This window comes from Rousettus aegyptiacus, unplaced genomic scaffold, assembly GCF_014176215.1.
Source record: "Rousettus aegyptiacus isolate mRouAeg1 unplaced genomic scaffold, mRouAeg1.p scaffold_m13_p_6, whole genome shotgun sequence".
NCBI lineage: Eukaryota > Metazoa > Chordata > Mammalia > Chiroptera > Pteropodidae > Rousettus > Rousettus aegyptiacus.
This window is the reverse complement of record NW_023416309.1, coordinates 13,711,202-13,737,723: the sequence shown is the minus strand read 5'-3', so window position 1 is coordinate 13,737,723 and position 26,522 is coordinate 13,711,202. Positions and strand designations below refer to the sequence as shown.

Here is a 26,522-nt window from a genome sequence, read left to right as displayed (position 1 = left end):
AAGAAGAATCTTTAAGATATGCAGTGCGTAGTAACTTTAAAGTCAGTTCATGGACTTTTAATATTATAGCAAGTAGAAGCTGTAATAATCATCAATTTTAGATGTTTGCTACCTGGAATTAGGCAAGTACATGTATCTTGAACTAAATTAATGCTTTATAATGTATATCATTATAATTATTATTGAAAGCTGTAATTAAAGTTGCTATATGATTATATTATTAGAAAATGTTGAGCAATATCCTAATTTCCCTCAATTGTCAAAATCTGTATTTATTTTGATCATGACAAAAAAGGAATATCAGGAAAATGCAGTATCACTAATATCTTCTTTCTTATTGTTAAAACACCCACTAAATTTCCAATACCACTGTAACAAAATTCTAGACATTTTTCCTTCAATTAAAAGTTAGGTAAACAGTGATTTTAATTAGATTTAGGAGGCCTATAATAGGCATCCAGTCCTCTAGTGCTTAGTTACTAATGTTCATGTAAAAGAGTAACCAACCAAAGTTTAAAAAAAAGCAAAGTTTATGAAGAATTTAATTCATCAACTTACCATGAACTATCCATGAGATAATGTCTGAAGGATATAGCCCAATTCTATTACCAGGATTTTCTGATTGGCATGAGAAGTTCAAATCTGACTACATCTTCAAATAAAACCCAACACAGAGATAGGAGCAGCGGCCCATGCATGGAATTTATTGTGTGCTACTGTTTATAAAATACTCCAATAGTCCTGCACATGCATAATATTTCCAACTTAGACAGGAGACCATACAGGGTGCACTTTCTGGCAAACAAAATAGATGGTTCCGCTGCCTGGAGCTCTAAGCTGTATTCCAGGGCATGAGGGAAGCAGGCCACCAAAGCAAAGGGAAATACCAAACTACAGTGGCAATCAATACAGGTCAATAATTGTGAAGAATTAGCACATGGTTCCATTTAGTTTAACCAAGCAGTTCTGTAGCTATCAAAAAAATGTTCAACATGCAGTCTTGACTTTTATGCTTCCACTAACAACTGAATGATTGAACACCATTGTTGCTTCTATGCTGCATTGCTTAATCAAAAACATTTCCAGAACATTTTAAAATTTCCTTTGCATCAAAACATAAAAATGATAGAAAGCCAGCAGCAAATCATCCTGGTGGCTATTTAAGCAACTTGAGTACTCACAATAAACTAAATTTCTCATAACATCTAGGTAACCTACACATGTCGTACCTGTACATCATAGGTCTATATATTAAATATTTGCAAAATGAAAACATGCATACACAAAATACATCAAATTTTACAGACATGATTTGAATTAAAATTTACTTTGACAATGTACAAACTTCTTTTAAAGTATCTTAAATGAGTAATTCTGTAATTCTTCTTAATTTTGAAATTTTAGAGGTTTTCTTCTTAAATCTCTGGAGTGTAAATCTCAAAAGACCTGGGCAAAAAGATTTTAGATTTGTATTCAAGTAAGAGAATCTGCCTAGAAATATGTTATATGTTCATAATTGAAAAATACCAAGACTATATTACAGAATTAGCCACATTTAAGAACTATAGACCTGAGGTCATCATTTTGTATAAATGCCAACTGGGTTTCTCAGCATTTTGCTCATAATTCAATATACAGCTTAGTAACCTCAGAAATGTATTTTAAGACCATGCTAATTCATCCTTTAAAGACAATTCATGGGGGGAAAAAATCCATGTTAGCTCTTAGGCTTGTATTTGAAGTCATGGTTGAAAACAAAATCTAAGTCTACTGAGGGAAAAAAGAAATCTCATTTGTAAACTTAAATGTGTGAACCACAAGCATAAATGGAGGTGTAGTTGCCCTCCACTGGAAATTGCCCCAAGCCCCCTGCTCACTGCTCTCCACCTTGGCAGCGATGACCCAATCTTATTAGATAGCACAAACATGTCCCAGGGCCCTCAAGCCTCCATCCAGAAGAGGGCTGGGGTCTCAAAAGCACAATGGTTTCTCCAAAGGGACTGTGACATTTACAGTCAGCTTGGCCGACCCCTCCAGCTCCTTGGGTGATTTGTCCATTTGGGGCCCGAGATGTGAGAGTCCCTGGGAAGCCGTGGGTCACTGGGCACTATGGTTGCCAGTCCCGTGGTTCTCAGTGGCATGTGCGGTGTTCAGAGAATTGAAACCATCTTGCTGTACAGCATCTTTCCGGGGTGGCATTCTCTCATTGATCCTATCCAAACCCTTTGCCTCTTCAAAACTGCAGATTCTATGTGGTGGAGAGAATCCTCGTATTGCTTAACAAAATGCAAATTTGATAAGTCAGTAATTGAAAAACATTTCTGAGATTTCAAAAACAATTAATGATTTTTAAAAAGAAATTAGCTCTATGTAGCAACTGTTAAATCTTACTTTAACTGAATCCTATCCCATTCCAGATATCCCTTTAAAATGTGAAATGTTTACATTTAAATATAAATAAGATAGCTTCATAGATGACAAGTGTTAGCATACCCTTTTAAAGAAATACAAAAATAACCTCCAGGCAATGTTCTCAGGGTCTTAGTCTGATTTCTACTGCACCAATTATCTCCTACCTCAGACCCTAAGATCATCAGTGACTATCACAATAAGGCAGCATCAAGAGGAGGGGCAAGTGAGGAGGCTAAACAAGGTTAATCCTCAACACACAAATCTGTACCAAGATATTGGGAGGAGAAAGAGGTTAAATTAAAATTTAGCAGATCAGAATTATCTTGGAGGTCAAGGTATCATCACCTCATCATCACCAATATGAAATGAAAAAGGTGGAAAATACCTCCAGGAGTTAGATCTGTGTTTGGCTGATAGCAAAAAAATATTTATAGTTTCAATCTTAGGAGATGTTTGTTGTCTTTAATTCACTGGTCATTCAACCCATGTTCATTGGAAACCCATTCCCCCTCCCAACCCCCCCCCCCCAAAAAAAAAACACACACAAAAAACACGGCAATTATCTAGTCATAGTTTCTCATTTACTTCATCTGGAATGATGTATCTTGCATTATTAAAAGGTGCATAGAAAAGACCTCCATACTACTGGTTATAATCTGGTTGCTTTAATCTGTGTAATCCCTGGGACTCAGAGTCTGTGCATGTGAACCAAGTAATTGGTTGGGCAGCAAAGCAATTAGCCATGTGTAATGTGAAGCCAATACATGATATACATGAATATAATATTATCAGCAAATACTAGCCCAAACTGCAGCAAAAAAGAAAAAAAAAATCACAGCGACAGCTTCTGCACTCTCAGGCAAATTACTAAAATGAGTAAAAACAAACAAATCTCTATCCAGAGGAGGTTTCACTTAGGAAAGAAATAATCTGAGTAGCTCAGAATTGTGCAAAATATGGAATAGATCTTTATATGCCAATTTAAATGCTATGATATTATAGCATAACATGCTGCACTCTAAAGAATTCAGGACCATTAAATGCTAGTTGCATTTAATAAAACTATAAAAGGGAAATAAAACAGATTGTTACTATGGAAACTAGTCCTTATGATAAAAAAAAAAGAAAGAGGAATGTGACTTAAACATGATGAGTCAGTGAGTCTGATTCATCTTGGGCTGTGCAAGCTAGGAATAAGACACACCCATAGGACATTCTCTGATGCCCACCCACACACCACAGATCTCTGCCCAGCGCAAGGACTCTGATCGTACCTTTTTCAGCCTCAATAGCCTCAACTGTGGCTGTACAGAAGTGAGCAGAGGCATGCAAAATGAATGAGAGAGATGAGAAGGGTCATATTGTACAGAAAAGGCAATGATCACTTAAAATATCACAGTACCCCATACTACATAATCATTTATAATTTAACATAAATAGTACCCATATTAGAGAGCCCCATCCAAATTCCCCAAATCCTGACACAGCACAGTTTAAACACAGCACTATGACAACATCACTCAGAGCACAGAACACATAGACCTAGTGTAAACACAGACACCTCAGCACCCATGCAAATGCACTCCAGTATTAATTACCCATCTTGAATTCAGTATTTTGATGGCTTTAGAATTTTCCAACATGTTTATTATATGAGATCCATCACAATCACAAGGAAATTCTCAAGGGTGAAATTATGATGGTAGAATTGTAGCAGAAGAACAAACAAGACATTCTTTACTTTCATGTTTAACTGAAATACTACTCATCACGAGTTGGTTCCCTAAGATATAAACTAGAAGAGGTCAGCAATGCTTTTCCTGTTGCTTCTGACTCATAGCGCAAAGCATAAGCTGCAAAAGTTGGTATAGCTGCAATGAAATTTAAGGGCAGTAAACTTGGTAAGTTACCTCTAAGTAGAAAAGGTCTGCAGCTCTGTTCTTTGTAGGTAACCTAAAAGGACCCCTCTTGTCTACTAGGAACTTCCTTTCTATTCTAACATTGGTGTTCCACTTATCTAAAGATATTAACATCTTATAGCCTTAAAAAAAATCCATTTATGTTCAATTTATCACAAACTCAGATACTAAAGCCTGAATTCTCCAGTAAAGACAGAAAGGCTACTGAACAGCTTTTTCAAACCCAGCTACCAACTAGAGGAGTTAAGAGACAGAAGTGAGGTCTTAAAGGCAATACATCCTAATTATTTCATGATATGGACATACGTATAGGCCATATAAATAAGAAATGCATTCTTGGTAAAGCTTGTCTCTGCCCCACTTAGAGAATTTCAACATATTTAGTCATACATTTTATATTCAAATATTCCTTTGGTTCATTTCTGGGTTCAAATTATAACCACTTACATTGAGAACCAGGACCAAAGATTGAAGAGGACAATATTGTCTGACAATATGGCCAATTCCCAAGTTTACCCAAAGTGAACATACTCAGAATATTTAGAACAATAATGCCCCATCTCTTCTATTTTGCTTCTCTAGAATAAGGCCAATTAGAATAATTATTCTTGAAACAAACTTTTAGCAGTGCATATGATTTAGAAATGATAAATTTATCTTAAAGTTATTAATGTGAAAGGACATTGATGAATCCAAGGAATTAAAGTAGCCTAAATTAGAAAAGGTTGTTGATCTCAACCAGATAGTAAAAGGAATTGGGGGCCCAAAAGATGAACACTAAATAAGATAATTAATTTTCCTTAACTTTCAAATTATATTACAAATGAAAATAGTCATACTTATTGTATACCCATTGTAGAAATCACCATTAAAAAAATCTAGCCCTGTACATTTGAAAAATACTCTTGGAATTTTCCCAAATAGAAAACTGGGATAAATGACCCATCTCTACTTATCAGTCCTAGAACTATTACTCTTCAAAATGTAGACAGTTTTCTTTATAATTCAGAAACTGAGGAAAAAATAAAATGCCAATCAGAATATTTTTCAAGTGTGTGTGTTAACAGAAGTGATTTTATATGAAATATTGTATAACTTGTATTATATATGGCAATTAAAAATAAAAAATGTTACCGCTGTAAGAATTAGTATCTATATGAGTGTATCGATAATTTAAAAGTCTATTAATAAAATTTTCACATTATGAAAAGTGACAATATACTTTTGAAATTATTCTATGGACTTTTAATTTGATAAGTAAAAGCATTTTCTAGATCAAATTATATTCTTTGTTCTTTCTTGAGGCCTCTAAATGCTCTTAAATCCTTTGCAGAATATAAAATAGTTATGACTCAAAAGTACGCACCATGTTAAGCTCAAATGCTTAAAATTGAAAGGTGATTTGGAACTTAAACATTAATCTAGAAAGAAAGAGACCTGATGATTGCAAAATCTATCTGTATAATTTTTTCTCTATTTGTTTTCAGTTTTATAGGGCATCTTGACATGGCCTTAATAAGTTTGAGTATAGTGCTGGTTAAAACTGTATTCCACACTACTACACAGCATAAATAAATGATAAAGAGAAATTTGACATTAAAATAGAGATGTTTACATATTTTCCCATATAGGTCTCGGTGAAGGTAGCAATGTAGCTCCCAATCAAATTTCCATGAATAAAATGCATATAAAATATGAATATCAAATCCTACTCCAATAGAGTTGTGTAGTTCTTTAAAATACTTGAAAACCAGATCATAAATTAACTTTAAAGTTATTGAGGAAACAATTTTTTATTTTCTGACAATAGGACTCAGGCCTTAGAAAAAGACTTTCTTTTTGTAATACTTAATTCTGTTATTCACATCAAGAAACATGTTTACTAAAATTTTAAGTTAGATAAATTAAAAAAAACACAAAGTTGAAGTTTTTGTATGAGTTTCATTATTTGTTTCAAAATTAGTTTATCTTATGCTAGGGAAATCACTTCAATCAAATGGTCAAACCACACTATCAAGAGCCATCACTAGGGCTAGGAAGCTTATCAGGTTTCCGAATTGGACCCCTTAAGCTCAGCACTGTCCAGTAACTTGCTCTATGCTGGAAACAGACAGTCCCTTCAGTCAAGTTGTCTTTTGAACTCTCCCTGCAGCTGGGGTGATTTCAAAGTTGGAAGACTGAGCTTCGGGCTGCATGCAAATTAAGAACAGAAGTGCTGAGCTGCCAACAAAGCATGTTATTAGCAGGTGCTAATTGTGAAATCTAAAAGAGAGGTTTGCTGTGGATACACTGCAAAAGTAATAACACATCCAATGATAACTGAGAGATGATTGTAGTGTAGATTTATTTAAGCATGAGCCTCTTTCAGTTTTCTTTTCCTTTTCTGAACAAAAAGGAAGAAAGGTATAACATTTTTCAAGCTATCAAAATTCATCCTTTTCTATTAACACTTGCTAATTTTATTGAATGCTTAAGATCTTCATTTGTTTTAATCATATTCTTTTCTAATTCTTTTTTCCTAATGTTTACAATAAGAAAAACATAGGGCAAGGAATATACAGAGAATAAAAGCAGATTTTTAAAAATTCAAAAACCAAACTTCATTCAGATTAAAAAATTGAAACTATAATTTCAAACACAATTGTATTTCTCACATATGCCAGTGGTGGTAGCAGACAACACAGTAACATATAAAATAGAACGTGTATAGACTATAAGTAGAACTTATTTGTCTACAGGGAAAATTGTATTTATTTAAGCATTTATTATGAGACTGAACAAAATAAAATTGTGAAAAGCCAATCTAATTTAAATTTATTCAAAAATTTAAGTTAAAACTTTCTTTTTGCTTTAAAATTTCACTAATTGTAACACCAAAAAGAAACTGGTAATCATGACTAAGGAAAACATCTGATCTGCCACTGCCTGTTTTAATAGAGCAATAACCCTTGGAGGGCTGTCAAAAGTGCCTACAATAAAACATATAAATTAAGCTTTTGATATTACAATTTTTTGCTTTCCAAAAACTGCAAGGAAAAGAAATCTAGACTTTGAGTTACTGCGTATATAGTCTATAATATTCACAACACTCTTCTATTTAATGGGCTTTCAAAAAGTTAACCCAGTATTTATGCAAATATTTACGCCAAAAAAAGTTATTTTTTTTTAACAAAAAATATTCAATGAGCCAGATTACAGGAATGCTTTATGTATAATTCTTTTTATTTTCATGCAAAATAAAGGCACACTTAATAACACCCTTTCGATTTTGACTTACAGGATTTAAATTCAACCTCTTATAACAATGACTTACATCTAATATTACATTCATGTTCAGAATGCACAAAGTGCAGCAACAAATGCAGCAAACCTCAAAAAAAGGTGCTACAAAGTTGCTTCTACATCAAAAAACAGACAAGTGTCTGAAAGAGTAATTTAACATACTTTTACAGACATACAGCTAACCTACAGAAAGACAGACAGATTTAGGAAAGCAGCTACATCTGCAGAGGAAGGAAACAGCATGTTACAGACAGTCAATTATACATAGAACATTTGACAAACACCACAGAAAACAAATTTTGGCATCATTTACCAGGATACAAAACCTTGCACAAATCTTTTGGCAAGTAAGTGCATAAGTAATGTTCTGGGGCCCAAGCAGATTGTTAATTCTAAAAGTAACTATTTGATAATAGAAGCATTGTCTAATACAATTACATAAATTAAAAAAATAAGAAACTTGGAATTACATTTCCATTTTAGTAATATGATATGGTATATCCTTGATTCACATTCTGAAACTGGGTCTTTTAAAAGAAAAAGGTGCATTAGACAAACGAATAAATATTTCAGACATTATGATATGAGCTGCTCCCATATCACTTCACAAAAAGCTGACAGACTGACCATTATTTTCAACTGAAATGAGTACCCGTTCTATCTTTTCTGCCCTGGTCAGATTATTAATCAGACACTACCTATCATATAATATTCTTTCTGCCTGTGTCAGCTGCTGAGACAGGAACTAAAAAGCAGAAGGAATTCCCTGCATGCATTATGTGTACTGTTAGCAAAAGAGTGAGGTGTGCCCCAGTCCATCTGAGGCACAGCAAGTTGCATAACATCATTACCACTTTGCAGGGTCTGCCGTCCTCCAGCCAACACTCCACTAGGCAACATCCCTGTGGGAGTCAGGCCCTTGAGTGTCAGCACACTTTCACTCTCCTCCCTGGAGTGGAGAGATATAACAAACATCAGAGACTTCCAACAAGTACTTAGTTTAAAAGAGGAGATGGGTCCAGATGTAGGCCATGTATATCATTTATGATATGCACTGCTATTACCATATTTTTCTTAATTCCAAGATATAGATTTTTCCATATTCTAAATGTTTCAGACATGAGGGTTACCTTATAATTGAGACATATATTGTTTTTCCTGAAAAGTTTTATTCAATATATGGTGAGATTCATCATCAATGGGCATTATACATTTAAGAAAATACAGTATTTTATATGCTTTAAAGTTCAAATGTCTGATGTAATCACTTTTGCAAATGAAATTTTAAAGACTGATCCATTCATGTACACCCTTAAACTTGGTCTTCCTGAATTAATCTCAGGAAGACAATTTGTGGCTCCAGCGAAAGAGACTTCCTATACAGATGAACAAGTTCATCAGGAATACTCTAAAAAGTGCCTCCTCCTTCTTATCCTGTTCTAATTTTCAATGTGTAGATTTAGTAATTTCATCACAGAAGGGCAAGAGATACCAAAGGTGAGCAATAATAATCACAATGGTCAAAAACCCTAGTTTCGAAGGAACTTGTGCTCCTCTCTTCAATATGTAAATGTATAACTAACTTCTTTATAGGAAGAATGCTACTACATTGCTTTTAGATGTCAAACAGGATACTGCTTGTAACAAAATACAATAAAAGTAATTTCTATAAAACAAATATTCAGAAAAATGTATTATTACCTGAGAACAGAGAAGACCCTTGCCATCTTGCCAATTGCTCGAATTTTGTTTCTTATGATTTCTTTCCGGGCTGCAGCTGAACCTACTTTCAATGGAATAAATAGAAAGAAAGACTCAAGTTTAGGGCATTCACATCTGCACCATTCTTTCAGCCTGTTTCATACTCATCTGAACCAACGCCAAGCCCCCTGCCACCAGCGCACATGGAAGAGACTAGATGAAGTCATGCCAAAAAGCTTCTCACTCCTTCACTGTTTAACTCAGCACTGGTCTAATACTGGGATCTGATACAGATACAAAAGAAAAGTAATCCAGAAACTATGACTCTCACACTACTAATCAGTAAAAACAGCAACGGGAAAGAAACTAAAGCCCAACTGTATCACAAACCAGAGGATGGAGTAATAACAACAACAATCCTAGAGTTTTAAATTTTCATGACATGACATGCAAACTAACAGATAAGAATTGGTAATAGCCTATAGTCTGTTTTCTCTTTAACTATTATAAAAGCTGTTGACATGCAGACAGGAAATATATTATCATACTATGACAAAATAAGCTCCCTTGCTGTCTAAAAACAGTGGTATGAAGCGACTACTGTGCAGGTGACCCAGAACTATGCACAACCTCATGGACTAGGTATCCCCTGTGGTCATGCAAATATATACAAGCTCTTACATCCCTAGGTGATTATGACACAAGGATAGTGAGCAATAAGAAAAGGCTCCCTAGAAAACACATGGCTAAAATTTAGATCACTAATGCTTTATTTCTAAAGGGTCAGTTGTGCTGCCTATGACTGACTGATACAGAAGAGAATATACCAAAATAACTGGATCTTTGGCTGACCGAACACCGAAAGGTTCTATCTTCCTTCCCTGGGTCTCCAGAAAGAACAACAACAATCTCATCAGTCTTGTCATCTCATATATAGCAACTAGAACCACTCTGAACCCAAGTGTGCTGCCGCAGAACTGTGCTTCAATGTGATGAAAACACACATATTGGAAGCACCATGGTTGTGAAGGTTAAGGAAAAGCTAAAGATACTAGATCAAAAGGGGCTTTAGGTATACAGAGATCTGAACAACCATAGTCTTCTGGGCTAGAACATTTCATTTAAAATTCAAGCATCCCACAAATACATATAATTAACTAAGAAGATGACTGGACCTTCCTGCAAGGAAACAGAACAAGAAATCCAATCTCAAAGATGAAAACAAAAATCATATTTTAGAGAAAATAGGCTCCATGACCATGTTTATGGTGCTCTTAAGGGTAATATTATGAGCACTGAAGCTACAGCTTTTACAAGTTAAAAACTATGCAGGTACCCCAGCACTACACAAGTATTTTTAAGATGTTAAAAAAATTACTAGAAGTCTCAGAATCATAGAATATTAGAATTTGAAGAGACATTAAGAGATAGTGCAAAGTTCAATCTCCTCATTTTATAGACAAAGTTCACTAAGTGTCTTGTTCAAGGACATAAAGTCTGATCCTCTTCAAATAATAGGACATTTTGGATATTTTGTTTTGAAATAGAATTTTTTTTAAATAGGAAAGGAGTACAGGGATGGGGAAAGATGGCTGTAATGAGGTGTATTCATATTTTCGGTCTTAATTTATATATCAGTCATATGTAAACTATACTGATTTCAAATTTAAAAATTCACTGGAATATAAAAACAGTACAAATCAGGATTTTAAATCAGTCTACAAACATGTCATGCATAATATTAAAGTAAATGTCCACAGTAAAATTACTCTGGGGAATAAGACAGACAATCAAACACCCCTAATCATGCAGGGAAAAGTACAAAACATTACAAATAAGCAAAAGAATGAAATTTAAAAACAAGAGGAATGAAAAAGAGGGAAAATATTTCCATGCACAGAAAGACAGATATCTTGGAATATGACTTCCAAAAACATCAAATTCTAACTTAGATAAAACTTAAACTAAATTTGCACAAGGCCCAAGAGGACTCTGCATAAACAGTACTCAACTAATGTGCTAACTTACATGGATATGAGGATAACTTATGAAGTCATATTTCAAAACAATGTTACTCTGTCTGGTCTGTACCTTTTTTATTGCCATATATGAGCCGTTCTTCAGATGGAGAGTCCAGAAAAAAGGAAGTGAATGATGGAGAAAAGGTGGTTGAGACAAATAAAAAGATAGAGATTTAACTTGGCAGTGGTACTGAAGAATGAATGTAGAAAGAAAGAGAAAAATGAAGGCCCTTATATTTGAAATTTGAAAAATGTACTACTGTGGAATCTGGTGAATAAAAGAAGGATGCCACTGTGTAAAGCTCTAAAGGAAAGATTTCTTAAAAGATATGTGTTCAGAAGAAATTATAGAAAGAATGACTATAATATTTAATGAAAGTAGACAAATTAGGGACAGAAAAATACACGTGAAAAACACATAAGACTGATAAAAGACTGTGCTAACAACAATCGCACATTATACTGATATCCCTAAGGAAGTACGTCACCCATGGAAGTATGTTAAGTGAAAGGTAATGACACAAATGAGATACAAACTCATGTGGTTCTTCAGGACACCAACATCTGCAAAAATCTGTAGTATATACAGAGAAATGTTGGTAACTTTATAAACTACCACAGTGGAAAACCTCATCCACTCCCAATAAAGGAAAGCCTAAGCCTCCCACAATCCATAACAAGGGCACAGAATTTCTTGAATCTGAATTGCAGAACTTTTGCACATACTCAGGATCAACAGTATGTACCTTCTGTTCCTAATAGAACCTGGGAGTTTGAGGAACTTTTTTTTTGAGGAAATAGCAACAGATTGTTTCAAATCAGCAGAGATGTTTCATTTGGGCTTTCCATACCTTCTATTTTAATGCTGAGATACGTGATTCCATTATAGGAAATGCAAAGTTTTAGTTTAGTAAAACTACAGCACATAGATTACGTATTTCCTTTATTAAACTCAAGATAAAAATATCTGAAATAGTGTACATTCTAAATATCACAGAAATCAGTGTTCAAATATTTTTCTTTAATAATTAAATAATACCTCTAAAATGAACTCTTGTGCATTTATACATGTAACATGTTTATCAATTCTCCTTTAAAAATAACCTCACACATACAAAACCAAAGACCATCACTTAAGAAGAGAAACTTATTCCTTTACTCAATTTCAAACTTAAATATAGAAAAACTACTCTTTCCTTCCTAATCCCCAACCTTGCTCTCTCCCTTTCCCCACAGACAAGCTAAACCCTTATTCTGCCTCCACAGCAATACCCGTCCCACCAAATTTTCTTTCTAAGTCAGATTTCTCCCCAGGCCCAGTCCATAGGATGGTTCCACTGGTGAGAAGGAAAAGGAGAAGACATAAGGCATGCTATCGTGGTGAAAGGAAAGGAGAGAAGATGAACAGACTTAAAGGGAAGAAATAAGGGAATATGAATAAGGAAGGGAAATAAACCTAGTTCCAGTAGCTCTTTTCCCTACCCTATCCTAGTATCTATCCTAATTTCCTCCCCTATACCTCCATTCCTCAATGTTCTTTCTCCCTTAAAACACTCTCATTTCTCTATGCAAACTCCCAGACCCATATTCTTAAAATTTTCTTGGAGTCCCAGCTCCTAACACTTGATAGTATAAAGGTGAAGAAATGAAGAACCCCGCGTATTTTCCCATAGAAACACTGTCATAAATGATGCTCCCGAGTTTTTAAATTACTTAAGAGTAGGAAAGAATTTTCATGCTATTTCTCAATCTATGGATCCTGAGAAATTAGGTACTTTTTCCAAGATTACACAGCTAGTATAATGGTAGCTCCAAGACACCTGAATCAGTGAACCTGTCCACTAAATTGCATTGCCTCATTAAGATTAATCATTAATCTTTAATGATTAAATGTGATTCATCTCTGGAATGTAAGAATGATATAACAAGTGAATAAATAAGCATAATTTATCATTGGTAGGAAAAATATTGATAAGACACATTAAATCTCATTAGAAGGAATATAATGACATTTTATATTTATTCCTGGTTGAATCCCAAAAAATGATTCAGTGTCTATATTCATATAAATCATAGATACTAAACCAAGTACTATATTAGACTTAACAAGGAAATTTTTTTCCTTCTTATTAGAGGAAGAAGACTAAAGCACTACCTATCACCACTCCTATTTATCACAGTCGGCACTATTGATACAAATTTCTAAAGAATAAAAAGAAATAATAGGTAAAAATATAAAAAATAAATAATAATATCAGCCTCATGCAAATGATATATTTTCAAGTTAAGGAAAACAAAATAAAAATTACCGTAGGAAATAATTTTTCTGATCCAAGTTATTGAACATTAGATAAACCCACAAATATATAATTACTTTATACACAGAAAATATGTTGAGATACCAGTTATAATAATAATAATATAAAGTACTAAAGTATTAACTTGGTAATAACAGATTTTTTTTAGAGAAAAACTAACTTCAAATGGACTAATTATATATCAAATATATTAAACAGAACATAGTAAATGAACTAATTATATAGAGCAAGAGATCTTGATCTTAGTTTAGAAAGCTAAATATTATTTTTTTTTAATTTCCAAGATTTAGATATAGATTTAATGTAACACTAATTAGAACTCCGATATTTCTCAGAATCTGAAAAATTAACAGAAAAATATATCTGAAAACATTAGTGGGCTATGTATCAAACATTATTTCAGTCGTTATATCAATATCTGTATTATAAAGTAGGTACTATTATCTTCATTTTGAAGATAAGAAAACTGAGGCTCAGTAAGGTTAAGTAACTTGCCTGAGACCACACAGTCATTTTAAGGAACTAGAATCTAAACCCAGACCTAGTCTTAGAGAGGTGGTAGCAGAATAGGGAAAAGAAATATTTAATTAACACTATCTAAAAATTTTATGGAAAAAGATATATTAGAACTAAAAACTTCTATACGAATATGAAAAGGAGAATTAAAATAAGGAAAAATAAATATTATTCATTAAAGCTTATTACCCAAACCAAGAAAAGAACTGATATAAAGAATTTATTTCAGTTAACAAAACTACAAGCCAGAGTAAAAGCACATCTCTACCTGACACCAACAGATGGCAATAAGAAGACACTTGTACACAACCACTTTGTACTTTTGAACAAATAGGCTTACAACAGGGTTTAAAAATAAAACCTGTTTGTAAGTAGAAAAATATCTAAATAGTTTTTACTTAGATTTTACTTGATAGGTGATCAGTTATAATGGATAGCTTACACAGTTGGAAAAGTACAGTAATTTTTTCCTTAGCATCACTGAAATCAAGGAAATGTAAATTAAACCAACTGTAATTTACTACTGGGTAGCCACCAAGCAAAATAAGTAAAATGATCAAAAACCAATGAGGTGGGCCTGTGGAGAAATAGGTCTATGGATTAATTGCTGGAAGCACTTCCTATTGGTTCAATTCTTTTGCAAAGTAATCTGGTAGTTCATAGCTAAAATAATGAAGCTAAAATTTATATTCTTTCACTCTATAGGTCTCTTCAAGAAATTTATTCCAAAAAGGAAAATAAAAACTTGCACAAATATGCTTATTGCATGCTATTCATAATAAGGAACATTTAAAGCCACCCAAATGCCAAATAATATGAAATAAACTATGAAAATTATTATATATTAATACACTTAGAAATACATAGCGATTAAATTTTACCGATATGTAAACCATGTTTAATACATGGAAACATATGTATACTGACTGTAACTATGAAAACTGCTACAACAAAGGTGCGAGAGGCATATAGAAGGAAATAGTTTACAGTTCACAAGTTGTTTACATCCTTGTTTACACAACTAAATTTAAACAAATATTTAAATTTAAAAGTTTTAAATAAAAATTTCAAAACAGCAATAAAAGGGATTTTGTTTCCATGGTATTAACTTATATTATAAATGCACATTAGGTACATAGGCTGGTTGGCTTACATAAGAACTAACAACTACATATAACCTTGTTTCTATAGAAAAAAATGCTTTCTGAATCTCAAACTAAACTAACAAGTGGTTCCTTAGAACACAACCATTCATAAGTTGGGACAGCCTACTTTGGTTTTTGAAAGGAAGAAGAAACACTAACACTGGAGGTTCAAGTATGTTTCTGATGCACTAAGAATTCGGTACCAAGGAAATAAAAACCATTTTTATCCTTCCTTCTCTAAGCAGTGTCTATATTCATGAAGAACCACATCCTTTTAAACCATCAATTTTCCTTTCCTTCTGATCTTTCTTCCAAATTTCCCTTTCCCCCAAATTCATCTTCTTCCCCATACTAACAGAAAAACAAAATAAAATCACCAAAATTATTTTAAAATCTTAAAATAAATATCTGAAAAAGTGACTTGTCGCTTATCAAATAACAGTCATTTGGAAGCAATAACTATATTTTGCAAATGAGTGTGTACTGAAGCTGGCAAGTTAAAATACATTTCACAATAAAAAATAGTAAAATGTGTAATCATACCATCAAACTGGTCTTCACCTTCAGTCATCAGTTCATCATCAGAGCAAATACTCAGAACATTAACCAACATTTCTGTCACTATTCCAAAACAAAAAACACAAAAAAGTTATATGTTAGCTGCCCATATTCACTGTCTATCTGTATACATAGCAACTATTCATATAAGTGGTCAGATGATTTTTAACCCAAGAAGATTAACACATTCTGATAGCAGAAATGATGGAATTAAAAGATACAAAGGTTTCACAATAAAATAAATTCAATGTATAACAAGTCTGAGAGAGATTCTTTATGGAATAAGTTTTCTGGTCTCTCAGAAAAAAAAAATGAAGCCCTACAGAGATAAGAAAAGAGATGAAAAACATCTACATATATACATTTAAATTCTTCATATCTGAATATAGCATTAAGGAGTAAGAAAAAAAATCATGGCACAATTCCACTATTGCACAAAAGCTCCAGGACTCAATATTTTAAAGACTAGCTCCAGTAACTCTGCTGAAACTTAATTAAGATTGCTAATGACTATCTAACAACCTGAACCCATGGTTCTTTCTTAGACTTAATCCACCTTTACCATTCTCTATATCTTTCCCTTCTCTTTTCACTTGGTTTCCAGGATTCTAGTCATGGTTTTCCTACGTTTTAAACCATTTTCCCCAAAATTTAAATATTCTGAAGATTCTCTTTGCAGTACTGATATTTTTACATGCTCAAATTTCTTGGTGATCCCATCCATTCCTATATATAAAGTATCACCTTTCTGAAGATGATTCCAAATTCTATATCACCAATCTTGACCTTTCGTTTCAAAGTCTGTATTTCCTTGCTGGTTTTGATAAGCAACAATCTTCAACTATTTGTATACTGTCTACTAAAATGAAAGCTTCATTTTAGCTTTCATTTTAGTAGACAGTATGCAGAGTGTTGTTTTGTTTGCCACTGTATTACCCAGAGCCTAGTATAATGCCTGGCACATGACAGGCATCCAATAAATATTTGAGTAAATAAAAAAGAAAATTTCAATTAATAAATAAAAATGCCTAGATGTTCTGATGACATCTAGAAATGGACACATCCAAAACAAAATTCAACACTGTCCCTATTATTCCTCCTATAAACATATTAATAGCAAAGCGCATGTCGGACACTGTGTTAAAGCTCTGGGATTCAGAAATAAAAGGTCCAGTCACAACTCTCCAAAAGCTTACTAACTACTGAAGGACACGCACGAACACACACACACACACACACACACACACACACACACACACACAAATGATGAGCAGTATGCTGTAAGTATGCACAGGTTATGTAAAAGATCTGGGAAAAGGAAGGCAGAGGAATCATGAAGTAGGAGTCTGCCAGGTAGAAAGGACAGATATGGCATTCTATAAATAAAAGTTAGAAAGAGTATGAAATAGTCATATAGATCAATGGAACAGAATTGAGAGTCCAGAAATAAAACCTCACATTTAAGGTCAACTGATTTTCAACAGGAGTGCCAAAACAATTCATTGGGGGAAAGAATAGTCTTTTTGAGAAATGGTAGTGGGAAATTAGATGTCCACATGCAAAGGAAAGAAGCTGGACCACACCCACTTCACACCATATACAAAAATTAACTGAAAATGGATCAAAGACCTAAATGTTAAGACTTAAAACTATAAACTCTTAGAAGACATAGAGGTAAATCTTGGATTAGGCAATGGTTTCAAGGACACCATCCAGAAAGTAAAAAGACAACCCATAAAATAGGAGAAAATATTTGTGAATCAAATATCTAATAAGGGACTTGTATCTAGAATACATAAAGAACCCTTACAACTCAAAAATAAAAAGATAACCCATTTAAAACTGAATAAAGAATTTAAATAAACATTTCTTCAAAGAAGATATGTAAACGGCCTATAACTACATGAAAATACACTCAACATCATCATTCATTAGGGAAATGCAAATCAAAACTACAATGACAACTTAATTACAATATGATAACTATAATAACAAAAGTTGGAAAAGATATGAAAAAACTGGGACTAATGTACAGTGCATAGCTGCCTTGGACAACAGTTTGGCAGATCCTGAAAAGGTTAAACATAGTTAGCATATGATCCAGTAATTCTACTCATAGTTCTATACCTAAGAAAAATGAAAAAGTATGTCTACACAAAAATTTGTACACAAATGTTTGTCGCAGCATTATTCATAACAGTCAAAAAGCAGAAACAACTAAATGTCCACCAAAAGATGAATGGATAAACAAAAGGTGGTATGTCCATACAATAGAATATTACTTGGTCCCAAAAAGGAATAAAGTACTGATTCATGCTACAACATGTATGAACCCTGAAAACATTATGGAAAGAAGCCAGTCATAAAAGACCACACAGTATGTGATTCTATTTATGTAAAATGTCCAGATTAGGCAAATCTATGAAGAAAAGGGATTAGTGGTTGCATAGGGCTGGCAAGGAGGGGTGGGCATGAGGAGTGACTATTAAGAGACACAAAGTTTTTTTGGGGAGGATTATGAAAATGTTTCAAAATTGATTGTACTGCACAACTCTGACTATACCGAAAACCACCAAATTGTCCAATTTAATTAAATAGGTTAATTTTATAGTATGTGAATTATATCTTAATAAAGCTGTTATGAAAAAATTTAAAAGAATGAAGGCATAACACTTCAAGAGCACAACATATCAAGGAAATTGGCTGTGCTGTGTAAGACAATATGAAAGAGAATGTGGGGATGGTCTAAAAACCATGTGTGACAGGTTAAGGTTTATCTTGAAAGCTACCAGAAGCCTTTTATATACTAAACAGCAGCTTTTAAGTATAGAGTACTTTTCATCCAGAAGCTTAGCTGTGAAGGAAAGGCAAGAGAGTAACATCATAAGAGTAGCCAAAGAAAGATACCAGGTGGGGGAAATTTTTTAAATTTAAATATCAGATAGATTGAAATAATGTATACAAGTGTTTAGTAGAGAAAGTTTGAAGATACAGAGGGCCTAACTGATGAAGCAAGGTTCCTAAAAAAGCAGAAGGATAATTGAATCCAGGGACAAGATAAAAATTCAAGATGAATTCAGCTTATAAAACAGAAAAACAGTAAGTAGAGAAAGCTCCCACTAATGGTATGTGTTTTCTCTGAGAGTGAGGGAAGTGGCTGGAAAAAGAAAGTGTTTGAAAAAAGAAGGATGAAAATTTAAACTATACCCTAAAGGAAATGGGAGACAAAGCAGACTAGTGACATAAAGGATGTTGAATACTCTTGAGAGCCCAGCTAATGCTAGAAATCAAATATTTTGATGCATAAATATCTCTAGCAATGCTCTATACCTTGGCTGTAAGAATGGAGAAAATGGATAGCTGGACTTTGCTGGAGGTGAGTTATATGACAAACAAAGCAGAAAAACAAGAGAGAAAGGAATTTGAGGGCATGTTAAAAGAGACAAGGAGAGGTCTGACTAATAAGAAAATGACATGGTCAAAGCCTAGCAATTCCAATAAAGATGAAGAGTAGCTATAACCAGAGTGAGAGCTCGAAAGAATGACAGTGGTTTTCATCAGAGGGTGGTTAATGGTACTATCATAACCAGACTCAACACATCCGACCATTCCCTCACCTTAAACATGCAATCCTTATTAAGTCTCACTTATTCTACTTCTATAGTTCTTGTGGTTCTCGCCTGCTGTCCTAACACTACCACAACTTCATTATGTTTTCATTTGACTCTTGATACAGCTTCACAAAAGGTCTCCCAACCTCTAGCCTTCCTTCAAGTCCTTTCACCAGAGTAGTTTTTCTAAATGACTATCATGGTCATATTCTCGTTCAGTTGCTTCCCATCATTTATCAAAGTTCCAAATTCTCTGTGTGGTAATCAAGATACTCACAATCTAATCGCGACTTAAATTTTCATTCTTTTTCTACTCCTGTCCTTCATACATCTTACTTGCTAATCAAATTGAACCCCTCAACATTTGTCAGTGACCTTATGCTTTCTTGCTTTCAGACTCAGGCTTGGGAAGTTCTCTTATCTAGAATTCCTGTGCACTATCTACTAGCACAATTCTACCATTCTTCAAGCCCCAGTTCAAATGCTACTTTAATCCCTCTGATGGATATAATCTCTCTTAATTCCTATAAAACTATGCTTACCTGAGAGTGATTATTACATGATATTTTATCATCATTTTGGTAGCTTAAGTCCACTATGAATCTGCAAAGACCCATATCTTACTTGTATTGTTATATCCTAAGTACCGTGAATAAAACACACTTAAAAAAAAATCTAGTAAATGAATAAATCTTATAGGTATGACCTTCTAGGAAGATCATACCATATTGGAACCTCTAGAAGACAGGTTCTTAAATTGGGACCAATAAACCTGAGGGGCTACCCAACTGAATTTAGATCTTTGAGCACCCTGAAAATGTTATATGTATGTACAAATGTATATGTATGTGTACATGAATTTTTCTGGGGCAAAAGTTCATAACGTTTATCAGATTCTCAAAAGGGTTTTGAATTAAGAGATTAATGTTTTTGTGTAGTGACTTTAATTAAAAGGAGAGTCCTTACTTTTAGAGATTCATTTAAAACATTTACAGGTACAAAAAAAATAGCTAAGACTTGTCTTAAAGTGTGGGGTGTGGGGGTTGGGATCAGTGGATGGGGATATAAATGACACAATATTGGCTATGATTTGATAATTGTTGAAGCTGAGTCATTAGTACATAGGAATTCATATTATTCACTCTACCTTTGTATATGTTGGAAATTTTCCAATATAAATTTTCCTTTAATGAAATAAAAATCCCCCAGAAGGTTAAAAAACATTGTTTTCATCTAACTTTAAAATTAAACCAGCCTCTCAGGAAGGCTCTGGCTGTGGTTAGTTTCTTCTGAGGAACTGGATCAGTGTCAAACTGGCTTTTCTGAAGTAGAACAAATGAGATATCATTTGCTGCTTTTCACACCAAAAGAAAATTTTCATTAGAATCAAGAAGTAGTCAGACTATCTAAACAGTTAACATGTACTAAAATGGAAAAGTATGCAACAAGTCTGAGAAAATTTTCTTACTGTGCTGAACATTGTTCAGGATTCTGTTTGCATATACTGTTCAAATCTGGGCTTCAGTTTTAGAAAGATGTAATTTAGAGAAGATCCATAGAAAAACAATAAAAATGGTCAAAAGGTTTGAATACTTTCTCACCTTATAATAGATAATTTAGAGTGGCAAAAGTAGAACAAAGGATCACTTAGTAGCAGATTTCAAATGCAAGAAAGCTGATACAAAACTACTGTTCTCCATCTTCACTTAAGAGAAATCACAGAAAGTAGATAAATTTTCTCATCTTTCAAAAGGAATTAGATTACATGATTGTTAAGCTCACCATGAGCTCTAAAATTTTGTGATGTCCTGGTTTTTGAAAGATGCATTAAACATTATTCACAGTGGACAGGACATGAAAGCAACTAAAGTGTCCTATGATAGATGATTGGCTAAAGAAGCTGTGGTACATATATACAATGGAATATTACTCAGCCATAAGAAGAGATGAAATACTGCCACTTGCAATGACATGGATGGATGGCGAGATAAACATGCTAAGCAAGATAAGCCAGGCAGAAAAAGTTGAAAATCACAGAAAAAGTTGAGTATCATTTACATGTGGGACATAAACCTAAAAGCAACAAATGAGCAGGACAAACAAACAGAGACTCATGGACATGGACTATGGACTGACTAGTGGTTACTAGTGGGGTGGCGGAGGAGGGGAGAGGTAGACAGAGTAAAGGGGGTCAAATATAAGGGGATAGGGGAAGGGTGAAGTGGATAAAGGGGATCAAATATATGGTAGTTAAAGGAAACTGGACTTTGGGTGGTAAACACACAATATACAGATATCAAATGATAATGAACACCTAAAAATTATATAATTGTATTAACCAATCTTGCCCCGATAAACTTAATAAACATAAATTTTTTAAAAAGTGCATTAGTTGAGAAAAACTATTATCTCTAATTCTTTCTTTGTTTAAACACTCATAGCATAAACATTTAAATTAGATATAATTAAATATTACCTTACTGGGGAAGCATCAGAGAATCAAATGAGAATCTATGAAATATCCATCTTCCTCCTACTGTTATCCTCCCTGTTCACTTCATCCCCCCCACCCCCGCCCCCCACTCCACTCATATCACATTAAAATAGTTGAGCTGCAGTATAGCCTGGAGGTAGAAGAATGAGTAAGATGAATTCTTAAATTCCCTTTAGCCTGATGATGCTATGATTGAACTATTTCTCATATACCAAAGATAGAAGGTTATAAGTGTAATGCATCCTTTGCACCTAAGCCCTTTACTGGCCCCCTTCTCAAATGCTAAAGTGGGTAACTCTATCTCCATATTAACTTAGTGTTGACCTACTGAGTAAATGACAACTGAAGCCAATCTAAAAAAGACCTATTTAACATGCACAATTTAAGTATTAACACTGAATTTTAGAACCAAAAATTGCCTTGGCAGAAGTAACATTTCAAACAGAAAGAAACATTTTATAACATGGAAGAGGTGAGAAAAAATAGAGAGGGATATAGAACAAAACGTTTTACAATCATGTCTGTATTCTCAAACTCTTATTTTCCACATATGGAAACTAAGGCATTGCCTTGTAGAAAAAATTAACACTAAATTGGAAAATAATGTGATAAAGTAAGAAAATTCTAAGAATTGTACAGAACTAGAACAAAACAAAGAAACAAAATTTCATAAATAGCATTTATGTTCTCTTTAAAAACCTATTAAATATATACTAATAAGTATCCCTCTAAATTATTAGAAAAGCATTACCACTAAAATTACATACATATTTTTTATAGAGAAGAAATATTAGGTTAGAATGTGAATTTCTCTTTACCATTTTTCTCAGAGTACAGAACTACTATAAAATGACTAACATTGCCCAAAACGAGGTCTATGTAATTATCCCATAAATTGCTGTTACAGCCCCCAATATTGGTGTTAAAACACACAACAGTGTTCAATAAAAGCAAAGCTATCCCTCTAACCTTCATAAAAGATTTAAGCTAAAGAAAAAAAGAAAACTCAACAGCTGAAGACAACATCAGGCTATTTATAAGTTGTCTCCCAGTCCCCCAGACACAATCACATGGGGGCTGTAAACAGCTAACTAAAATATCTTTGAGGCTCTCAGATCCACACCCACTGACACAAGAAGAGCTGTACCCACAGTGAAACTAAATTTCAGCTTCCTTTAGCAAGTAGGTGCCTGTGATAGTAAATTGGAGTAAATCTAACAGTAATAAAACACTTTTTAAAAAATAAAAATCATACCTTTCTCTCCAACAAATGGTAAAGACCATGTGAAGACATCCATAAAATTGGGCAACCAGTAAGGATGTGGAGAACAGTTAAACTGTCGAATATTCATCACATTATTTTCATACTTTAATACAGCAGCTGCAAGATAAGTTTGAATGTCAATGTAACAATTTGTCTTTAGCTCCAAATGTCTAAAACACATAAAAGCAGAAAAATATCTTTTTAACTGAGTAGGGAATCAAGGGGTGAGTGGAATGAGGGCTAGTAGAGGGAGGTAGGAACTAATTTTAGTAATAACACACTTTTTGTTGTCTAACAAACTTTTATGTAGAGCATAGTCATAGTGTCACATTATTATTAATCAAACTTCTAGATTCTTTCTAGAATGTTTTACTTTATGATCCAATGATAAATACACTTTTATTAAATCCAAAATTGTGAAAACTCAATTTTTAGAGGAAACACAGAATGGCAATGAACAATTTTCTAGGTTTAAAAGTTCATAAAAGTTGGAAGAATTTAAGAGCCCTTTTTAGTTGCAGGTAACCTGAAGAGTATAGCTAAATGGTAATAAAGAAAAACCAAACCAAATGCCGCCCCCCCAAAAAAAAACAGAAAAAACAAAAAAAGAAAAAAAACAATGTAGAATATTTTACTTAAAAATGTATGAATGTATTTACTTCATTTCATATGGAAAATCAAGTGAAACTACTAAAAAAATATATTTTACTTCATTTAGAAAAAAACGTCCATTAAAACACCAAAAGAGAAAATATAACCAAATAACCCATACTCATCTCAATTTCGGATATCTTTCTAATGTTTCGATATATTGATATAAATAATATTTTAAATTAACTGACATAAGTTTCAGTCACTGGTTATATTATTTTATGGAATACTGGGTTAGAGAGTGCTAGATTCTAATCTGAGCTATGACAAGTACTTGCTGCACAATGCTTGGTAAATTATTTAACTAACCTGTTTCTCATTTATAAAATAGGACTAATATGTTCACCCCACCTACTTCAGAAGTTTGTTTTAAGATAAGAGAATGTATTTTGCATGAAAACATGTAAAAATGTAAAATGCTTTGCAGATATAATAACTATGTGGTCGGTTACTTTTCTTTTTCATTTTAATGAAAACTACTGAAATATAGCTGTTAAATTCTAAGATTTGAGATTCTGGCTAATAATAGGGTCAAAAGTAATATGTTTGTTCTCTTATGAAATTCCCATGAAATAAAAAAGTATCTTAAATTTAGCCTCAGAAATTAAAGGCTGATACTAAGCTTTCGGCTTTAAAAAAAACTAGAGAATCTAGAAAATTGTCTTACATGAAACAATATGAATGAAACAATACAAACATACCAATACCACGGAAGCACTCAAATCATTAACACTATGTAAAGACTCAGCACTACCAAAAGACATTTGATTTTGACAAGACAGATTCAATAGTGTGAGTTTCTTTTCTGAGTACTAAGAAAATTGATCCTTAACCTCCTGAGTCAAACAAAGGACAAGGCAGTAATCAACTGAGCACTGAACTCTAGCTAGCCCCTTTAATACTGAAAGGGGAGGTCACAGTTGAGATGAATGAGAGCATTGTAGAAAGTTAAATGTAGTACTTGAGTCTGTTCTTGAGAATGTAGTCAAAACTCAGTTACATTTCTCCTCAAAAATGAAGCCACATCTCATCAGGTAACTTTATAGAAGTTTAAAAATTTATAAACCAAAATAAAATTTAAAATAATATTTTAGCACTAGCATCCTACTTAAAGGCTGCGCTGATATTAGCTTCTAAAGATTAGCCAGTTAACATCAGTATTATGGTTCTTTTGGTAATTAACATAGTATTATGTTCTCACAGCATATTGTATCAAAGTTATTATATAGCATGCTACTGCTTGACCTCAGGCAAATGTTTTAATGATTTAGCCATCACCTCCAATCATCCACAGAACTCTTATTCTGCTCCTCTTTTGAACTCACACCACAACCCATATTTAGCAATGACCTCATTATCTCTCTAAATATACTTTTAAAAGTCTGTTCTTTCACCCTGGCACATCCACTCCAGTCTGAGCCTTGAAACTATGGCATAGTCAACTGAATTCCAGACAGGTCAAAATAGAATAGGCTGAAAATGTGAACTACATAAACATACTCAAGCTTATCTTCAATGTTCTTGGCACACACTTAACTAAATTAAGATCCTTTGGTATTATCTGTCAATAAGCTATGTTCAAAGTGAAATGAAACCCAATTACTATAATACACACCCCATCAAATTTAAAGGGAAGGAGGCAGAATGGAAATCAATGGAACAGAAGGTAAAGAAAAAAGATAAAAGAAAAAAAAGAAGAAAGCAGTAAAAAGAAAGGAAAGGGAAGAACATATCCCTGAAAGGAAGTGAGAAAGAATTAATCAAAGAAGACTCAACTACAAATCTTGATGGGGCAGTGATAAGACTGTAGAGATAAAAGTAGGGAATAAGAAAGGGAAAGAGAACCTAGATCAGTGAACATAAAACAAAAAACATGATAAACTAAACAACTATACAGTACAAATACACAAAATGGTCAAAGCAGCAGCAGTAGCTTTATGCAAAGAAGAAAACATTCTCTTGATTATAAGTGGAAAGATTTAAGAAAGGGGAGTCTGAGAAAATCATGTTTGGTTTTGCTTGAAGTACTTAACTCAGCATTCTTGTACAAGACAGCTTTTGTGAGTGACGAGTTATGGAATGGTTACATATGACTTAAGTTTCACATTTTGGATTTTTATTTCTTGTTCTCTCCCCTCCCTTATATCTTATACTTTTTTATAATGAGATTCGGATATTCAAACAATGCCCCTTTTCTATTTTCAAAAAATAAGTCAATTAAAATGCTAAGTTGTTTAACAATTTTTTTTATCAACAACATCTTACCTTTATTATTGTAGACATCTAAGTAATTAGGTGCCGAAAAAATTGTTATTAATGAAGGGAACCCTGTAGTTTGACTTTTTCTGTACATTCTATAGCTGCAAAACAAATAGCTTAATATGCATCGTAAAGCATCAATCATTGTTACTAAGTTTGATTTGTACATAGGTGTTAATTTGGGTCACGGAAACAGAATTCTTACCCTGCATCTTGAGCTTCATGAGCTCTAATAATCGATAACAAATTATTGTTTTGCAAAAATTCACACACTGCTGGATAGCTGTGGGGGGAAAAGAGTAAATTAAGTAAAATAATGGTTTTCTGTATGAGCATATGCTATTTTAACAACTAAAATGTAATTAATCTTG

The 26,522-nt window shown here is 33.3% G+C and overlaps 1 protein-coding gene across 4 annotated transcripts in view; it reads right to left on the bottom strand.

Moving 5' to 3' along the window:
* Window positions 1-677: 677 nt before the first annotated feature.
* The window catches only part of PPP3CB (protein phosphatase 3 catalytic subunit beta), a 44,071-nt gene continuing 18,226 nt past the window's right edge, over window positions 678-26,522 (bottom strand). The window contains exons 7-14 of one of the 4 annotated variants that reach the window (XM_036223819.1): window positions 26,357-26,434; window positions 26,158-26,252; window positions 23,233-23,358; window positions 15,858-15,935; window positions 9,315-9,399; window positions 8,465-8,562; window positions 3,687-3,716; window positions 678-2,276 (exon numbers count right to left, since the gene is read on the bottom strand). In XM_036223819.1, coding sequence (XP_036079712.1) covers window positions 2,098-2,276; window positions 3,687-3,716; window positions 8,465-8,562; window positions 9,315-9,399; window positions 15,858-15,935; window positions 23,233-23,358; window positions 26,158-26,252; window positions 26,357-26,434 — 769 coding nt within the window. In that variant the 3' untranslated portion in view covers window positions 678-2,097. The remainder of the gene's footprint in view (window positions 2,277-3,686; window positions 3,717-8,464; window positions 8,563-9,314; window positions 9,400-15,857; window positions 15,936-23,232; window positions 23,359-26,157; window positions 26,253-26,356; window positions 26,435-26,522) is intronic. The other 3 variants (XM_036223820.1, XM_036223821.1, XM_036223822.1) reach the window with 3 other exon arrangements.